Genomic DNA, 18088 nt, shown 5'->3' on the forward strand with positions numbered 1-18088 from the left:
GTTGTTTGTGGATTTTTGAGGGGTTTGGATTTGTTTGGTTGGCTCGTTCTTGTATTTATTTATATTTATTTTTCCCTTTAGTGGTATTCTCTTTTCTGTCACCCCTCTGTAGCAGTCAGCGCTGCTGGTTGGCAGGTTAGATGCTGCTGAGAGTGCTGTTGCTTCACTCACATACATAGTATGCGAGTTTCTTGAGGTTTTATTACTTGGTAGAGACTGCAAACAGAATCTGGACAAGTAAACTTTAGTTTTGAAGGAACTCTTGTGGTTGTTGAACAGGAGGGGTGTTGGAATGGGAGCTGAGCTGTGGTCTCCTCTGATAATGGAGGTCAAACCAAGCATTTGAGTTGTGACATTGGCAACTTCTCATCTGCATTCTTCAAAGATCAAGATAGTTTTATGTTAATGTCAGGTACTTAAATATCTTTCTTTTCTCTAAATAATAATGAATGGGATAAGTTTGAGACATAAAGCAAGCATTTAAATACTGTGTTATTTCTTATTTCTAAGATCTGGTTGCAGCTCTGGATTTCTTGAGGTGCAAAATCTGCTTTTCTTGGCTGATTTCTCTGTGGACTAATCCATTAACAACCAGTTGTCATGAATGGAGGAGAGCAACAGCATCCCTCTTGTATGCCATTTCTCTGCCTAGAGCAGAGTAATCGATCCTGCCCAGGGCAAGTGGTTTTGAAAACTCTTTATTTATTTTTAATGCATTTTATTTTATTCTTGTTCATCTTCTGGGTTTGAAGAAGCTTTGAAGGGTTGAGGAGTTGATCGACCTTTTTAGTTATTGTCATTTTTGAAACCTTACATTGGAGGCTTTTCTTCTTAAATCTAAATCAGTAATTAAAAAGCAAAGCTGAATTAAAAAACATTTCCCATTTCAAAATTTGCAGAGAAGTTTCTTAATAAATACACAGCTAATGGGAAATTATGTTTGTGAACCAGACAACCCCTGTAAATAAGGCATGTGAACCAGAGAACTTGGTTGATCAGTTTATAAGAGCCTGAAAACAAGCTGACCAACACAAGATGAGTTTGTCTTTTTTGCCCAAGGAGACAAAGTAATCAGTACATATCTGGGAAGGTAGATTAGGCTCTACAAGGGATGATTTCTGTAGTCTCTTGAGTTGCTGGCAACAAAATCAAACTTGATTTTAATCTGATCAGTTGCCTTTTATTATGCAATGACCATCTGCATTATAACCTGTGTATGCAGTATCTAGCATTTCCCAGGCATCTGTGCACTGGATATGTAATTTAAATTTACTTAATAAAACGTTATCACTTCATGATTAATTGGATCGGCACATGACACTCACAACTAATAACCCTCAGTCTGTATTACACTGTGCTTATTAGACTGCTAATGGATAACCGGTTTAATCATACAGCAATTAAAAGGATGAGTCAGTTTCATTTATTGCAATTAAATGGTATCCATAAAGCATGTTTGCAGGAAGTATCTAAATCACATCGTGTATCAGTTGTGTGTGTGGGCTCTACCGATTCTACATAATCCGGGGGTGAATCAGCTCATGTATGGGAGTTTTGAATCCATGTGTCCAGGTCCTGAATCGTGCTGTGGCGTATGACACCGTGGTGGATTGTGGGTGCAGCAGCACATAAAGGTGAACACCCTTTAAAAATACTAGTTCTCAAAGTTCTTCTGATGAGGCCTTTGATAGAGCAAGTCTTGATTTGCCTTTTTTGATTGGAAAACTGACTTTCTCTGTTTGCTCTCAGGATGGTACATGGTAACAAAACCCAAACCATCTTCCATTCCATCTTGGAGCTTTGCATGGAGGAAAGGAGCAGACATGGTGGGGAAGGGAAGCTGGGCAGGAGGATGGTCTCTGTTACAGTGAAAGAGTTTCCAACAGTTTCCCACATTTGATCAGTGCTGCCTGTGGTGAGTGAACAAGTGCTGGTGTGGTGAGATGGCCCTGCCCATGGGATGAGCTTTAGAGTTCCCAGGGGATAAATAACAGGAAAGCTTTGTGGCAGGAGCTGTCCTGTGTTTGTTCAGTTTCCTTTGCAGCACTTGTGACAGGAGCGTCTGGCCAGGCAGGCAGGTGTTGTGCTGCAGCTTTTATCCCAGATGAAAGCGTTATTTGAGCTCAGATGGTTTGGTGGCAGTAGCCGCAGTGCTGCAAGCTGTGCTGTGTTCAGGTCTTGACCACCTCTATACTGTGTGAGATTATAACGTACACAAATAAGAGAACGATGTGTCTGTTGTGCTCATAGCTCTTTTGTAGCTACACTGGTTTCCAGCTTCTGCTTTGCAATAAGGACAAACAGGACATTCAGTACTCTCTCAAGCTTTTTCTTCCCTCTGATCTGACCACCATAAATCTGGTGTTCTGGATGGATGTGAATAAGATCAGACTCTTCTTCCCCTTACTGATGCTTGCTTTTTTGATATTTGTTTAAAAAGTGCATTGCTTGACCTTGCATTCCCTTACAAATTACAGCTAAGCCAGTTTTCCCAGTGAACAATAAAAATATTGGGCAGAATTGCAGGAGAAATAAAGCCTGGAAGTGCCCCTGCCCATTGGGAAAGAATTTGGCAGAACAGCATTTTTTGGAACTGTTCTGTACGCTCATCGAATCAGCTAGGTTGGAAAAGACCTTTAAGATCATCAAGTCCAACCGTTACCCCAGGAATTTCTTTGAAAGCCACAATACTTGAAGCTTTTGTTGACAATTTTCAATGAACAGGAGAGCCCTGAATCACCTGCAAGAAGCTGTAAGGGTGGTTGTTGAGTTGTTGATGTGGGTAGGTGCAGTAATAGATAGGGTTGCTGGCAGGGGCTGTTTGAAATGCCATGGAAATAATTTCTTCTTTCTCCTCCCTTTCATTCTCTAGTGTTTTAGTGTATGGGAAGGTTCTTTTGAGATGGTTTTTATCACACTTGGCTTTGGTAGGCGGAGAAACAGTTCAGGATGGAAGAAGGTGGGAGGAACTGCTGGGTTACCAACTTTGCAGCATTAGTTATCTGTACAAAATGCCGGTAGCACACAAATGAGAATCCTGCTTAGCATGATACAAAATCAGCTTTTCCTCAATGCAAGGAGAATGAATCCTTCCTTAGAAGCACCAACTGAGTGCCTTTTTTCACTCATCTCCTCACATACAATCTCCTAAGTGGGGTGTGCAGCAATATTGGTGGGTGACAAAAAAGATGAGCACTTCAGTAATACATGGATATAACTCATAAATAAATCAGTGTACATGTATTGGGAGTGCATGCTCCAACACTATTTTTCTGGTGTGGGTGCGTGATTAACTGTAACTATTGTGGTGATGGAAATAAACCATCTCTTTGGTTTAGAAACGTGCAAGCCAGGAAACACGCTGTTGGGTTTAGCTGTGAGAATGCTTTGCCCTTAATTGAAAGGGTGGTGTTTTATGCAAGTATCACAGTCAATGACTTGTCTTGAGCAGCTAATTAGTACGATTATTCCACAGCTGCATTAGTTTCACCACAAAGGTTTTCTCTTGTTTTATCAAAAGGATCAGTGTCTCTCTGAATGTTTCAACCTGACAGGTCTTAAATAGCAAGATGGTCCCCTGCCTCCCTGCCCCCAGAATGTGTGCTCTGGAAAAGCAGAGTTTGATCTCTTCCAGCGGTGCTGGCTTTGGTTGCCTAAGCACAAGTCCGTGCCTGCAGGCACCTGCGAGGCCTGGGAGGGATGCTGGCTCCTGGGCTCCATTGCAAGCTGTCCTGTCAGCATCCTGCAGGTAGCACCTGAACACTGGAGCCATAGGTGGGGTTAGTGCTGCCTTCCCCAGGCATGGTCCTGCATTGTTATAGCCTAATGAGCCTGTTCCTTCCATGGGCTGATGGCAATCCACTGCTGCAGTCAGAATCAGAACCCAAATACCCCGAATTACACACACTGTAGCTCTTTCTTAGATGGAGTCCCGTATTCTTGACCACTTCCAACATCCTTCCCATGAAGGATGTGGAGCTCGGTATTTGCATATTCTAGTTGCTTTATGCTACAGAAATGCCTCATAAATAGATTTTAGTTCTGAGGGCTAACAAAATGATGTATTGCTTCAGGTAAAGTCCCATGGTTTGTCCCTTGCTATTTGGTATGAAGCTCTGCTTGCCAGTGGCTTAGAAATGCCTCTTAGGTGGTGAAGCCGTGCAGCTTGGGCCAGCCAGCTATCTAAAGTGTGACTGAAATAAAGCCATTATTGTTGTTTATTCTGCCTGTTCTTGTACCTTGCTGTGCTTGGAAGGTGCTGGTAGGCCTGAAGTGGGAGTTGAGGATTTTTAGTGGGTGTCTGGTTTCTGGCTGTGAAGAGTGTTCCCACCAGAAATCCAACCCTGAGGTAGTGTTCTGCAGAAAACAACTGAACCTGGTTATGTTGTGTTTTATTTTATTTATCTGTTTTTGAGCGAGATCATTAGACCTGCAATATTATCTATACCTATCATTAGACTTGCTACAGCCTTTTATTGCTTCATAAGAAAAGAAATACGAGTGTTTACTGCTATCTGTAAAAGCATTACTTTTCTCGTGGGTGACTGCTGTAAAAATTGAAACAGCAAATAGCTCTTTACTGCTGGAAATTGGTGTTTGGAAATGGATAGCTGCAGTCAAGTTAAGGCAGCCTAATGTGGCTAAGTACCTGAAGTAGGTCGGCTCCACGTTCCCCCTCGCGTGGTGCAGCATATCCTCACCCATCCCGCCCCACGTTCCGGTGTAAATTCTGCAAGCTGTGAGCGCCAGAGCCACGATCCTGCTTGTGGAAGCTGAGCTATCTTTCTTTTGGTCTTCCCACAGCAATTCCGAGCATCCTGGCGCTTCCAAGCCTCCCTTAAGCTCCTCCAGCATGACCTCACGAATCCTGCTACGACAGCAGCTCATGCGTGAGCAGATGCAAGAGCAGGAGCGTCGGGAGCAGCAGCAGAAGCAGCAAGCAGCCCAGTTCATGCAGCAGCGAGTACCCGTCAGCCAGACACCTGCCATCAACGTCAGCGTCCCCACCAGCCTGCCCCCCGCCACCCAGGTTCCCATGGAGGTCCTCAAGGTACGCCAGTTTCTGCCTTTCTGTTCAGGCACTCTCGCTCGACCTATTTTATGCAACAGGGACATGGTTATAGGGGGTTTTGGTGATTAAAGTTTCCGAGAAGCTGCGCTCTGGCTTCATTTGCAACTTATTTTGGTGTCCTGAGAGCGAAGAATGGGAAAACGTGTAAAAAAGTTTGTGTAACTTTTGGTTTTCTTTAAACTTTGGGATCCCGGGAGGGGGGGTGTTGTTACAAAACTAAGGTTTCCATCATTTTCCCTTTGGAAAACGCTTCTCCATCTTTCTAGTACTTAAATAATTTTCCAAAAGAAGAAACTGTTAATAGATGTTCAAATCAATGTTTTGGTTTGTAAAACAAAACATTTAAATATATTTGTAAAATGGAGTCAAAACTATACAAAAGAGCCTTGCAAAAAGCCTTAATCTGAAATATGGGTGAGTTTCCAGCCCCTTGCAATGAGCCTTTGTAATCCTTTTTTGCTTAAACGACTTGTTTGCTATTAGTAGCTTTGGATTCCTTGTCCAACTGGAAACTGCAGGAGCTTGTTAGTATCCCTCTGTCAAAAGGGATGTAGCTTGCTAATTACTCAGAAAAACAGGTGAACAGCTGTAAGAAAACAGATCACTTAATGCCCTGGTTAACTCTGAATAGAGTTAAGCAACGTGGACTGTGTTAGTAAAAGAATGCAAAACGTTTTGGAGAAATTTTCTAACATATTTAATGAAAATAATTCTTAGTTCTGAAGTTACCTACTTGCTCTGCATTATTGTTGAATCTTTTTATTAGATTCTGATGTTTAGTGACCACTTGTAGTCAGTAAACATGTTCTTGCTGGGTAAGTTAATTGAGCTTGGTTACAACCCACTTGTAGTTTGCTCATGGCTGTTATATATCAGTGATACGTATTCAAAGAATTGGTTTAAAATAGACTTGCAGACACAGGATTTTGAAGCAGTTTGTGAGCTGGGTGTATGGAGAAAATGTAGGAGCCTTTATTTATTGAATCTGCATTATGGCATTGTATTGGCAGTGCCAAAACCAATACTTAGTTGGGGTGCGGGTGACATGCTCAAGTATGGTCTATGATCAAGGAGCAAAAAGGCAACAGTTGAATTTTGAATTCTCTCCCTATATATACATCTCAATTAAAAATTAAATGAGCATGAGTGATGTGCATATAGTTAGGAGTCTGAAATTGTCTGGGAAGAGCTATTTTGTGTAATGTTTATGCATTGCACACAATGTTTGTGTATGACAATTCGTTAAACTTGTTTCCAGGTTGTGCCCCTGTAGTTATACTACTTCAAATCCAACAGATGTGTAGGTGCTATAGAATAATTTTAATTTGCAATACACTCAGTTAAATAAGCATATGTTGCATTTTTTACATCCTTTCATCCTAATACCTTATGATGTCAATTTTAGGTTTGTTTTTGGTGGCTTTTTTTAAGCCCTTCTGAACACTTGTATGAAAGTCTTTATTTTCTGTGATATTTTACTATTAAGGAAGAAATGTAATGTCTTGAAGAAGCATTAGCAGTTGTCTATTGCCTCTTTATACAAGGGAGGAGGGAAGGCAGCCTTTATTTCTGAGGAATAAAATGAAGGTGATGCTTGGTTATTACAAATAGGGTTACTAGGAACTTGCTTGTCATACAATTTGTATGCAAATCTCTGACCTGCTGGAGCATGGTGAGGGAACTTCATGAGAAGGACTTGAACCTGAATGCTTATTCTTTAGGATTCCAAAAGAAGTATCTGTCCCCTGTTTCCTTCTGATGGAGAAGGATGTCCTGGAAAGAGGGAGGACACTTTTCCTGCATTTGTCTTTGGTCCAAATGACCCTGTAGAGCAAAAATGTAAGAGATTGTGTCCTTAACTGGCATGTAAATTAAAAGTAGTAACTGGCAACTACTACCTTTTGTTGACAGAGTTTTGCATTGAAGGTGATGGTTGTGGAAATAGAGGTTCCTACTGGAACAAAATAATGCCTGTCTTCCTATCATCTGCATTTACATAAGTAACGGTCAAAATCAGCTAAAACAAGTTCTCTTGGTCTCTGCTCATGAAAGAGAGACTGCTTTGCATAGGTTTGCTGCTTGTGGTTTTGGTGGGAGAAAGCAGCTGAAGATTCATCCTTTAATTGATAAAAGTGGACCAGTTCTGTACAAAAAAATAGGTGGTACAAAATACCAGGGCTGAAGTCATGATCTTACTGTAAATTGACCAGCAAGAGCAGGATTTGGCTGAGAGGTCCATGTAATTTCATTTGGTGTTTTTTGTTTGTTTGGTTGGTTTTGTTTTGCTTTGTTTTTCTTTGGTTTTGTTCAGTTTAAATAGGTTATTTGGCTCAAAAGATGAGATTAACAGTAAATCAGGATCCTCCTGGTGCCGATGCGCTGACAGCCGGCTCTGCCTGCAGTAACAAAGTACGAGTGACATCATTTCCCTGCAGCTGCTTTTCACACTTCAGTTGTTTTTTAGCTGTAGACAAATTTTCCGTATGAGCTGTAGAGAAGTTTTAATTAGATAAATAGGGAACTAAGTTGGTAACTTTATTATCCAGATGGTCTGGATTTAGTGACCTTAAAGAACAAGAGACACAAAAAGGGGATTTTTACACTTTGAGAAATGTTAATCTGCAAGGCAACTTTCTTTTGAAGAGCTCTGTTTGAATCGTACTTCACAAACACCTAAGACCAAATGTAATAGCTGTTTTTGTTGTTGTTTTTGCTTGCTTGGCATTTAGCATCAAAAATAGCCCATACCAAGCCTCTTGAATTTGTCATCATTTAGTGTTTTTTAGTTACATTGTGTGACTTGCCTTTCTCCCCTGCCTCTGAATGTGAGGAGAATAATACTTGCATGGCTGAAGCTGGTAGTTTGGAATAAGTAGTTTAAAAAGGAGCCAAAGGTGTTAATGAGCTTGGATTTTTATATTTGTTTTCCAAATATTCATGAAAAAATAATGCAGAAAGAGAGAGAAATACATATGAATCTCTGTCACATTGCATAGGAATCTCCAAATTACATAATGTGGTATGTTTAAAGACATATGCATAAATAGGATTTAGTTTTCTTGAGTAATGACTTATTGCATCAGCCATCTGTCACATAATGTCGCTTGGCAAGGTAGGAAATGACCTGTTGGAATTCAAATTTTGTGTTGCTTTATGCACCCTAATTAGGAGATGGACTAGGTCTAAGACATTTGGAAGAGTATCTCTTCAAATCTAATAGCCAAAGGAAGGTTTGTTACTGCTTTCAGTTATCCTTCTGCAGAGTTGATGTTAGCTTCATAGACATACAGGCTGGTTTATCTCTCAGCTCTTTTTCATCCATCTCCTGTTGGTAGCTGAGGACCACCACTACAGAGATGTCACAAGAGTTTCTTTGCTTCTGCTTCAATTCAGCTTCTTGCTCTGCCTTGGAAATAGGAGCATATGACTTAAATATTGGTTGTTGGAGCAGTTCTGAGCTCTAGCGATGTTGGATCAGGATCTGTTCCTGAGGTACAGCGTAAGTTTATATTTTTGTAAGGCTTAAATTATTTTCAAAAAGTTCAGCTTAAAATGTCTTCAGTTGTTTTACAGAGGTGCTTCTTCCATGCAGGTGTATTTTAGCTTTGTATACTTAATTTGTGTTAAGACGCTGTTCTTTTTGTTGCTGTTGATTGCAGTTATTCTCGTCTGGTATGAGTCCTTACCTATAGGAGCAGAAGCACCGCTGTAGATCCCAACTTCAGTATCCCAGAACTGATGTCTGGGGATTGCTGTGTTTCTGTAAGCATGGTTAACCCAGGACTGGAGGGAGGTCATGCATCAGGTTCTTGTCTGTGATCACTGAGACCTGGTGATGGGTTAGTCCTTTTGCTCTTCAGTCATCCATTTGCAAAACAACACTGCTACTAATCCTGTACCTTGTGGAGTTAAATTTGTTAAAGGTGGTGAAATCCTTGGCTATTAAGAAATCAAGAGAATATGCTCTTGGTTTGTGGTGAAGCTGGTCTGTTAATCTGCTTCCCCATAGTTGTTTTGGACCTCATGTGTTACTGTCTTCCTGCTTGGTATCACGGAATTAGCTTGTCTCCTGTAGTCCTAGCAGCTGTCCTAGCAGAGAGCAATTCCTGTTGATGTGATAGAGTTGTTGGGTTCTGCTTTTCATGCCTTTTGTGCCCTCTCACCTGCTCCCAGCCTCCTTTCCTATCGAGCAACTTGCAGGATTCTTGTAAAGTGAGTGACTTCCCGCCTGCTCAGTTACTGGTGGCAGCAGGACAACTCCCTGCCTTTCTATGGCCTGGTCTATAGGGTAGTTTTCAGTCTTCCGTGTCAGTCCAGGCAGCTGATAATAGGAACTTTTTGATCAGCAGGCAGAAACACTGATTTGCTTCAGGAATTCAGAGAAGGCTGAAGGAGGAGGAGACTCACCTGTTTGCTACTTGAGAGATGTGACAAAAACTGAGTAGTAGCTATGCTGTGCGACTTGTGTTGCTTTGCCTGATTTCTGAGTAAATGTTACAGTTCAGAACAAGCATAACACAAGCCTCTAAGTACTTTGGACCTGCCTACCCAGAACACAGTGTGGCACTGAAGAAATTGAGACTGGTGTGAACAGGCTTGTGACCTTCTTAGGAAGGGAAGCACTGGAGCATCACAGGAGTCAGGAAAGGAGGCCCAGAATCCCACATCAGCCCACAGAACTGCAAATCACTTCCTTTGGGAACATTACCAGTTCTTTCAGGATTGAAAAGGTTACCAGTGGGCAGCTGACATCCAGCCTGCTGCATGTCTCACTAAGCAGTTGGAAAGTGGAAAATTGAGGTGAACACTTACTCTTCTGTCTCCCCATGTTATTTGCTGGCATTCTTCAGTTGGTGCATGGATGTGACACTTGTGCTGCCCTGGTTTTAATGTGCTACACCAGGTCACAGTACAAGAGCTGATGGAAACCTAAACTGGATGTATTGTGTGAAATGGTATGATGCCTGCCTGCCCCAGTCTATCCCTACTGCTGCACACTAATGCTTCTGAGGATGTGGTTGGTGTACATCCCCATCCTCTGGAGTGTCACCATACCAGATGAATAACACAGTAAGAAAACTGCTGGATCTCTCATGTCTCTTCCTCCCTATTTGTCTGCCATAGGGATTTAAGAATGTAACTCCTATTTGGCACAGGCTTTGAGATGGGAGATGTGTGCCTGAGAGCACCACGTTGAATGCTGCTGCAAAGAACAGGCTCGAGGGCTGGGGTTGAGAACCTGCAGTGGGTGTTTGCAGCATGAACTGGCATGTTCCTGCAATGATGCAGTTGTCTTTTGGACACCATATAAATGCTGGGCATGTAATAAGATAAAAGCAGGTTTCCTGGCCAGCAGATTATATAATGGATCCATTTCAGGATGCCAGCATCCCTTTTATCCCTGTTCCTGGAGACTGAGCAAACAGTTCTCTTGTTCCAGAGGATCTGGAGGGTTCTGGGTCCTGGTTTGGTGATCCACAGTTTGAAATCTCTCCTTTCTGGACATAGAATCTGTGCTCCTGCATAGTACCTGCCCTTGCTAATGCGACAGTTCACCCTGAGATGTGATGTGTATAAAAATATATCTATGAAACTATAGGTTAAAACACCAGTTTTAATATTTGTTATTAACAGATTTTTAATAGCGTATTTGCATACAACAATGCTTATTATATTCTGGATATTTAAAAATCTATTTTTCCAGAAGAGCCCCATTCAGCATTCCCCCTGCCACACTGACTGCAGTGGGTATCTTTGTGGTAGATGTTAACTGCTCTTTTGGTGCTAGAACTGCAGCACTTTACTGCTATGTCTTGTCATTGTGGCCTTTCTTCTTTCACCTGGGGTCCTAACCAAGCTGAAACCTCTTCTTTTCAAAGACTAGAACTAGATACTGCTTACTGGCTTTCCATTCTTGCTTTATAGTTTCTGGAGCTTTTTGCCCATCTCATGGCAGTGTTGTGAGCTGATTACTGATAGCAGAGCAGGTCTGTTTTTCTCTTCTTTAATGCTGTCCCACTGCTGTAGTTTGTGATCATATTTTCCCTTAAAGCAACATTTTCTGAGTGGACAGAAGTGCAGCACTGCTTGGGAGGGTGCAGGCGACCAGGCTGGCCTCTTGTCTTCACCCTCATGTCATTGTTCGTTCAGACTTTAAATGCGCCACCACGATAAGCTCTTTGCATCAGATACCCTGTATTTGTTCGTTTTTGAAATGCCAAGCATGCCTTCTGGGTGATGGTAATGACTATGGACATGTATCAAAAAAATACCTCCTCCTACTTCTTTTCCAGTGTGCTTATTACAGAGAGTGACCTGTGGTGGTAATGCAGCCCTGCTGAGCAGGGAAGGCTGTGCCGTTAGCACTAGTATTCTTGGTGTAATAATTACCATAAAGCTTCATTCTATAGGGGACTTATCTCACAGTTCTGAAGAACAGGAACAATGGGATGCCAAGATAAACATGTGGTAGCATCTGCTACAGCAAATGCGTGTTTGTGGACACTCTTATCTGATGAAGAGCTAATTTAATCTAACCTGACAATGGTAGACCAGTAGTGTGTGCCCCTATGTTAAGTAAGCGTGTCGTGTATTTGCAGTTGAGAACTTAGATAAGTGATTTGACAGGATTGGTGAACTACAGATAGAACATTTAACTAAGATTATTTACATTCAGTGGCTGTTGTATACTTAACTTCAGCCTACAGCAGATTCTTCATGAAGAAAAACTAGCATTTAGCTACAGAGCCACTAAAGCCTGCCTTGTCTCATAAGCCTTCATGTAAGTAAAAGCATCTCTTAGGCCTTCAATCTTTTGCTTGCTTAGTGGGTTTAAAGCTGTTCCAAAACAAGCACTGTGTGCTTGATGTCTGTGGTTAATAATAGAGGTAAAATGTGAACTGTTGCTTAACACCTGGGTTATTAGACATTAAAAATGCATGGAATTCAAGGGGGCAACATACTTCTGTGTGCAGGTATCTGACTGCTTGACTGCTACTGCAGAACACTGTTTTCACCCTTCATCCTGAATGTCCTTTACCTATGGATGCAGGTATGTGTGTTGCTTAGCTTTTGGTAGAAGTGCTGTTCCTAATGAAGATGTCTGATCTTTCTATCGTGGCTCTTCAGATATGGTCACTGTGACACGAAATACAACTCCCGAAGTTGTAGCACGAATGGTGCTGCTGCTGCTGAGTTGTGCTGCTAAGGAATTTCCTGGGCAAATGATGCTGAGAGCAGAGTGGGAAGGTAGCTAAGGAAGTGCTTCTTATCTGAGAGCAGTTGCCATGCAAGTTCACAGAATAGTTACCTGATAGTTTGAAATAACATTTTTGATGCAGAGGAAATAAGGACATATTCACACAGAATGATGTAGGCATCTGGAAGTCCAAGCCCTGATCTTCTTTTAGAAGGTTCTTGGTGATTTATATCCTGGTCTTGAGGGTTTGCTGGCATGATAACATCCACAAAGTTAAGGACAGCTTGCTAAGTTTGTTTTGTTACGGCTTCAAAGCGCTTCTTTTCAACGGTCTAGACGTATTATCTGATGGCTGAATTACCAGACCTTGGGAAAATGGTGGTTCGCCACGTGTCAGTGGCTGTTTTGGATCTGCAGAAGATGATTTAATCTGCCTAAAGGTTTGTAGGTGCCCATGTTTGTGGGTATTAAACACATTGATGAGGCACTGCAGCCCACCAGCTACCAGGTTTCAACAGCTTGTATTAAGACCTTTTCCAGTAAATGTTCATTTAAACCCCACCTTATTCCACTTTCGTGGTTGAGTCAAGGATGTATGAAGAGGATGATTGCAGTGCTGGTCATTGCAGTTGTGTTTGTTGAGTCCAAAGCTTAATAATGCAGAAACCAGTGCTTGGAGCCACACATGGTGCTGGAGAGCAGCAGGGTTGAGTGAGGGTCTAGGGAGGCCTCTGCTGACACTTTTGACAGACATTACATTTTAAATGTGAAAACTTCGATCTGCTTAAAGTAATCCTGTGGTATTATGTACGCTCACAAGTATTTCAGTTCTTCAGCCACTTTGGCAGCATTATTCTCCGAGATGTTGAACCTGTGCAGTGAACGAATTCAAAGTGACAAGCTGGAGACATTCCTGCCGTTCAAGAGAGGCTTAAGGAATTTCTTATTGGCTAAATTACAAATATGTAGCATTTTGCCCAGCACTGCATGGCAATTTCAACCTGCCTGACCGTGACAAGATTAGTGCTTTTCCTCCCCCTCCCCTGCAGTAATAATTTTTTCTCTTTTTAAATTAGATTAAGAAGTACCAGGCAGAGATGCAAAAGCTTGAAAGAGTAAAAACCAGTCTTACCTTGAATGATTCTGTCTGTCATTGGATTGGTTCCTTAATTAGCCCCGTGTCCTTTAACCTCTTGAGAAATAAGTAAGGGATAAATTTGGGGATAAAGACAAAGACGCCTGGAGATTTACCACACACCGCTAGGTAATTCATCGAGGAATGTTGGTAATTAGCCCTGCCTCTTTCCTTTCTGGCTCATTTAATAAAACTGGTTGATTTAAAATAATGCCTGCTGGTTCATTATCAACTACTTTAAGAGCCAAGTTATGAACTTGAAACAAAACCCAGTATTGTGCTGTCTGCAAAGGACCTGGAAAACGTGTTTTGTTTTGTATGTTTTAAACCCAGAAATTGTTACAGTCCCACCATCAGTCTCCCCTACTTGATAGTTATGTATCACCTTATTTGGATTGCCATTGGACTTTCTGGGGGTATTTATTTCTAGTGTCTCCTATTGAGAGGCATAGAGGAGGGGAAAAAAATCCAAGATCCTGAAGGGTACATGTCAGATCGTGTTAAGAAAGCATGGCCTGATGGAATTCAGCTGAATATGGACTTTATAATAGTAGTAGTTGTCCAGCTGAGGAATGGGTAACTGCTTTAATCCTTTATCTCTCAGAAATGAGTACCAGCTATGTGTCTTGTTCTAAGTGCAAAATGAGCCCTTTTAGTAATGCATCTCCTTGGTGCTTGTAGTGGAACTTTGTCCTTTTATTGAGGACCGAACTCATCTGGTTTATATTTGCTTAGGAAAATATTCATGCAGAGTTCTTTCTTATAGATAGGAATAGCATTACTCAGGAATTAAATGAGAGGGTCAGGCTATCAATGGATCAATACACTGCTGCCTTTGCACTTTTCTGGGAGAATATATCTATATGGCAGCATCCAGTTTGAATCTGTAACATGAACTGTTGCTGGCCAGCAGATCTGGTTAGGTCTGTCTGAATTAAGGAATTAAGTTGTTATTATTACTGTGAATCTTCCTTTAATAATGAGTGTCAGACTTGGATTGCAACACTTCTGGATCTGTTGTGGCCTAGAGGAAAAGCAGGCTTTTTTAACCTAGCTTAGCTTCCACTTAGGGTCAGCTTGCCGGATTTTGGATCCTTTAGAAGACTTTTTCTGACCCTCTTCTTTAACTCATCAGTACTGTTTGGAGCAGAACTGGATATAGTGTTTCAGTGCCAGAAAAGAAAGCACATCCTTGGAAATGTTGCTCTGACAGTCTTTAGGTTTTAGCAATTCTTTAACATCTAAGGAAATGGCTTTTTGCCCCCAAACACTTGCAGGCATTGCTCTGGGTATTGGGGTAACAGCTCAAGCCTGTGGGTGAAGCACTTCCATTGTCTGCCATTTACCCACTTGTTTATTGAGCCTTGTTAATATACTTTTATACTTTAAATCGACTTAGAACTGAGGAACATTTTTTCCAGCTTGTAACGATGTGGAGCAGAAAATTCAGTATCTAAAACAAACGCCAAAGTAACCAACCAAATAAAAAAAACAAATAGTGAAACAAACCCTCAACAAACACAACTCCATTTAACATCACTGGTTTTACAGTTAGTGTGTCCGTGCCAAATTCATAGTTTTGTTTTTTCACATTGTATTCTTATCTTTTTAACGTACTGGAACAGTGTTCTATTATAGACCTGTGTGACTTAAGTGTCCTCGTCTTGCTGAGTATCGGTAGTTGAAGTTCCAATAGTTCTCTGAAATTCTTAGGTAATTTATACAATTCAAGCACTTTTTTCCCCCCTTTTGACCTTGATCACGAGCAGGATGTATTTCAACACCAGCGTTACAGTAATTAAATTGGGCATGGAATGGTCAGAAGCGCCGAGAACTCATTCAGGTATGTCATTCGTGGCGCTGCACTTCCATAGTCTCTCAGCAGATGGCATTAGAGTTTCCAAGAGTGCCTGTATGTATTGGGAAAACTCAGTTGCTGGGAACTTGTCTTTCTAGACTATTCCTTTCACCAATGGAGACTAATACTCGGGTGTTAAAAACTGTTTTGGCACATTAATGGTGTTGTTTGCTTGAGTGTTTATATTTTATTCTCACCAGCTAATGTCCCAGAGGTACTTTTAAGCCATTATCCAGTTAAATGCTGTATGCAATAGTTATTACATGTGAAATTACTGCTAGAAGGCCTGTGAGAGGCAGGCTGCCTCTTTTAAATACACCTGCGACTGGTATCCAGTAGAAGTAATAAACTGAAGTGACAAAAACGCTGAAGTGGTAAAACTGGAGCATGTTTTCCCTTTAACATTCCCGATGCTCAAAGCTGTTGTAAGACACAACTGTGTTGTATTAAATTATACCACCCTTCCTGCTTTGTGCTACAAATCCTGATTTTTGAAGACAATGTGAGAAAGAAAAATAATTTGAAGTAGTAAATGATGCCTTTCTGGAAAAAAGTAGTAAATATTACTGTGTTTCTAAGGTAATGGGGCTTACACAACCCAGAGCCTTTAGCTGTTTCAAGCAACCCACCTACTTGAAGCCCTGGCTTCTGAGGACAGCATATTTATTCCCAACTTGGCTGGAATCTGTGTAATTTCTCCAAATGAGCACATTGATGCTGGCAGAAATGTCTGGTGCATTAAAGAAACCCATGTTTCAAAGAGCTGTCTTGGAGCAGTGTAGTCCTTTATCCCACTATCTGTCTGTCTGTCTGTTGTCTGAACACAGAGTGCATTGGATCTGCTTGCCAGAAAGTGGCACAGGTCATGAGAGTGCAATGGATGCTGAATACTGGGAGCTGTTGCTGGAGCTGAGCTTGGAGTCTCAGCAGCAGCCAGGCACCTAAGCATCTTTAAAGGGGCTGGGGTAAGGGTTCATTGCCTCAAGATGCAGAAAACCCCTGAGAGTCAGTTTCAGTGGCTGCTGCTTTCGTGTTACCATGAAAGGCCTTGCCAGTAAACTGCTGTATTCAAATACGCTGAGAGTGGTATCAATCCAGAAATTATTCTGACCTGGAATCAAAAATAATTTGAGAGAAAGCTTATATGTCACTGGATGTGAATCAAACCTCCTATTGCAGGCTTCTTTCCTAAAAATACCAGGACCATTATCCTAGTTGAAACCATCAAAATTTGGACTTCAAAATTTGGATTTCAACCAAAAGTTTATGGACTTCATGTTTGGCTATGACTTACAACTTTCTGCTCTTTTCAGAGGAAAATATAAACAGGCAATTAATGGAAATTCTCTTTAGTTTATTCTGGGTTTGGGGGGCCCTGGCTCAGGGGAGGTGATACTGTCAGGAAAGACTTACTCCACTTTATCTACACCAGCAATCCAGAGAGCCATTGCCCTCAACCAGCATCGCTGTCCTAATAAGCAGCTGCCTGATAAGCCTGCTTTTATTGATACATCTGGTTTGTGCTGGGGGGGGGGGGGGGGGGGGGGGGGGGGGGGGGGGGGAGGGGAGGGGACAGAGCTGCTTTTAGTGCTGGTACAGCCTCATGCAAAGTAAGGCTGTTCTGGTCAAGTGATGTTAGCATTTCAGGAACTGCCTTGATGTTAATTTCTGCCTTGTTAAACAGTGCTTTAAAGTTAATTCTTGTCCTGTTAAACAGAAAATTCTGAGAAGTGAGATCTCTGTTAAACAAAAATGGCAATCATCTATATTTTCATAACTTCCTAATTGAAAAGTCATCATTTGAGCAGTCAAATAGCTTTTTACTATAGTATTAATTTGGCTATTTTACCATTCTGCTTCTTGTATTCCAGAAAAACTATGCTCTTCTGAAATACCACCATAACCTGGGTCTCAAAGAAACGATTTGTTCAGGGAAGGAGTAAAATGACCTTGAATGAGTCAGCATTTGCGTGTAGCAATTGTAAGCTTTCTATCCTCTTTGCTCTCTAAAAGGAAATGAATTTGTACCACAGGCGCCATTCATTGCACAGTAGTTAATGGGCTTCATTCACATGAAAGTTCATATATTCCTTAAGGGTTCAGCCCTGCGTGGTTTGCTGTGTAAAAGGAAAAACACTATTTAATCTTGCTACTGTGGCTTTTCAAAAGAGTTTATCCTTTGCTAATATACATTGCCTTTTGAGGGAAGAAAAGTGGTGCCTTCTGCTCTAGAGTGCTGCTTATTCAGTAAGTGGTTGCTCTATGTGAAGTGCTGCTTCCTATGTGGGTCACTGTTCAGAATTGCCTTCTGCCTTTTCCTGCAGTGTTTAATGTGAGTAATGAGGGAAAAGCTTCCAGCCAGGGCTTCTGCCTGCTCACAGGACTTGTCCTGAGTAAACCCTACTCTCTGAACCTGCACTTCCCAGGAAAAGTTGGATTTCATTTCCTTTGTTTAAAGGTGTTTGGCTGCATTCAGGGTTTGATGACTCTACATGATCTGAGCACACAGCATCTAGATGCTCTGCTTTGGATGCAAAGTGAGGAATGTGCTGACTGTTACTATACCCAGGGAATAACTATAAGAGGAAAACAGTTAATCCGCATTTCTTTTTCTTCTCTAGTACCTGCAGTTCCTGATAACATTCATAAATGGCTGTTGTTACCAGCTGTATATAAAGCAGTAGGCCACCAGATGGGGTAAAGCAGAAGCAGCTTTGGCTGTTACTCAGTCAATTCCTTATTTGTGCCCTTTTTGGGGGGGAGGAGGATTATGGGTCTAGGATACACATGGCTGCACCAATATGTGCATTTGTGGGGCCACACTAA

General features: G+C 41.5%; 1 protein-coding gene across 8 annotated transcripts in view; it reads left to right on the plus strand.

Annotated features, from left to right (window-relative positions):
* Positions 1 to 18088, plus strand: part of MITF (melanocyte inducing transcription factor) — a 101619-nt gene that overhangs the window by 51847 nt on the left and 31684 nt on the right. For all 8 annotated transcript variants that reach the window (XM_005149410.4, XM_005149411.4, XM_031049195.2 and 5 more), the window contains exon 2: positions 4804 to 5050. In XM_005149410.4, the coding sequence (XP_005149467.1) occupies positions 4804 to 5050 (247 nt within the window). The remainder of the gene's footprint in view (positions 1 to 4803; positions 5051 to 18088) is intronic.

The sequence above is a fragment of the Melopsittacus undulatus genome, chromosome 9 (genome assembly GCF_012275295.1).
Source record: "Melopsittacus undulatus isolate bMelUnd1 chromosome 9, bMelUnd1.mat.Z, whole genome shotgun sequence".
NCBI lineage: Eukaryota > Metazoa > Chordata > Aves > Psittaciformes > Psittaculidae > Melopsittacus > Melopsittacus undulatus.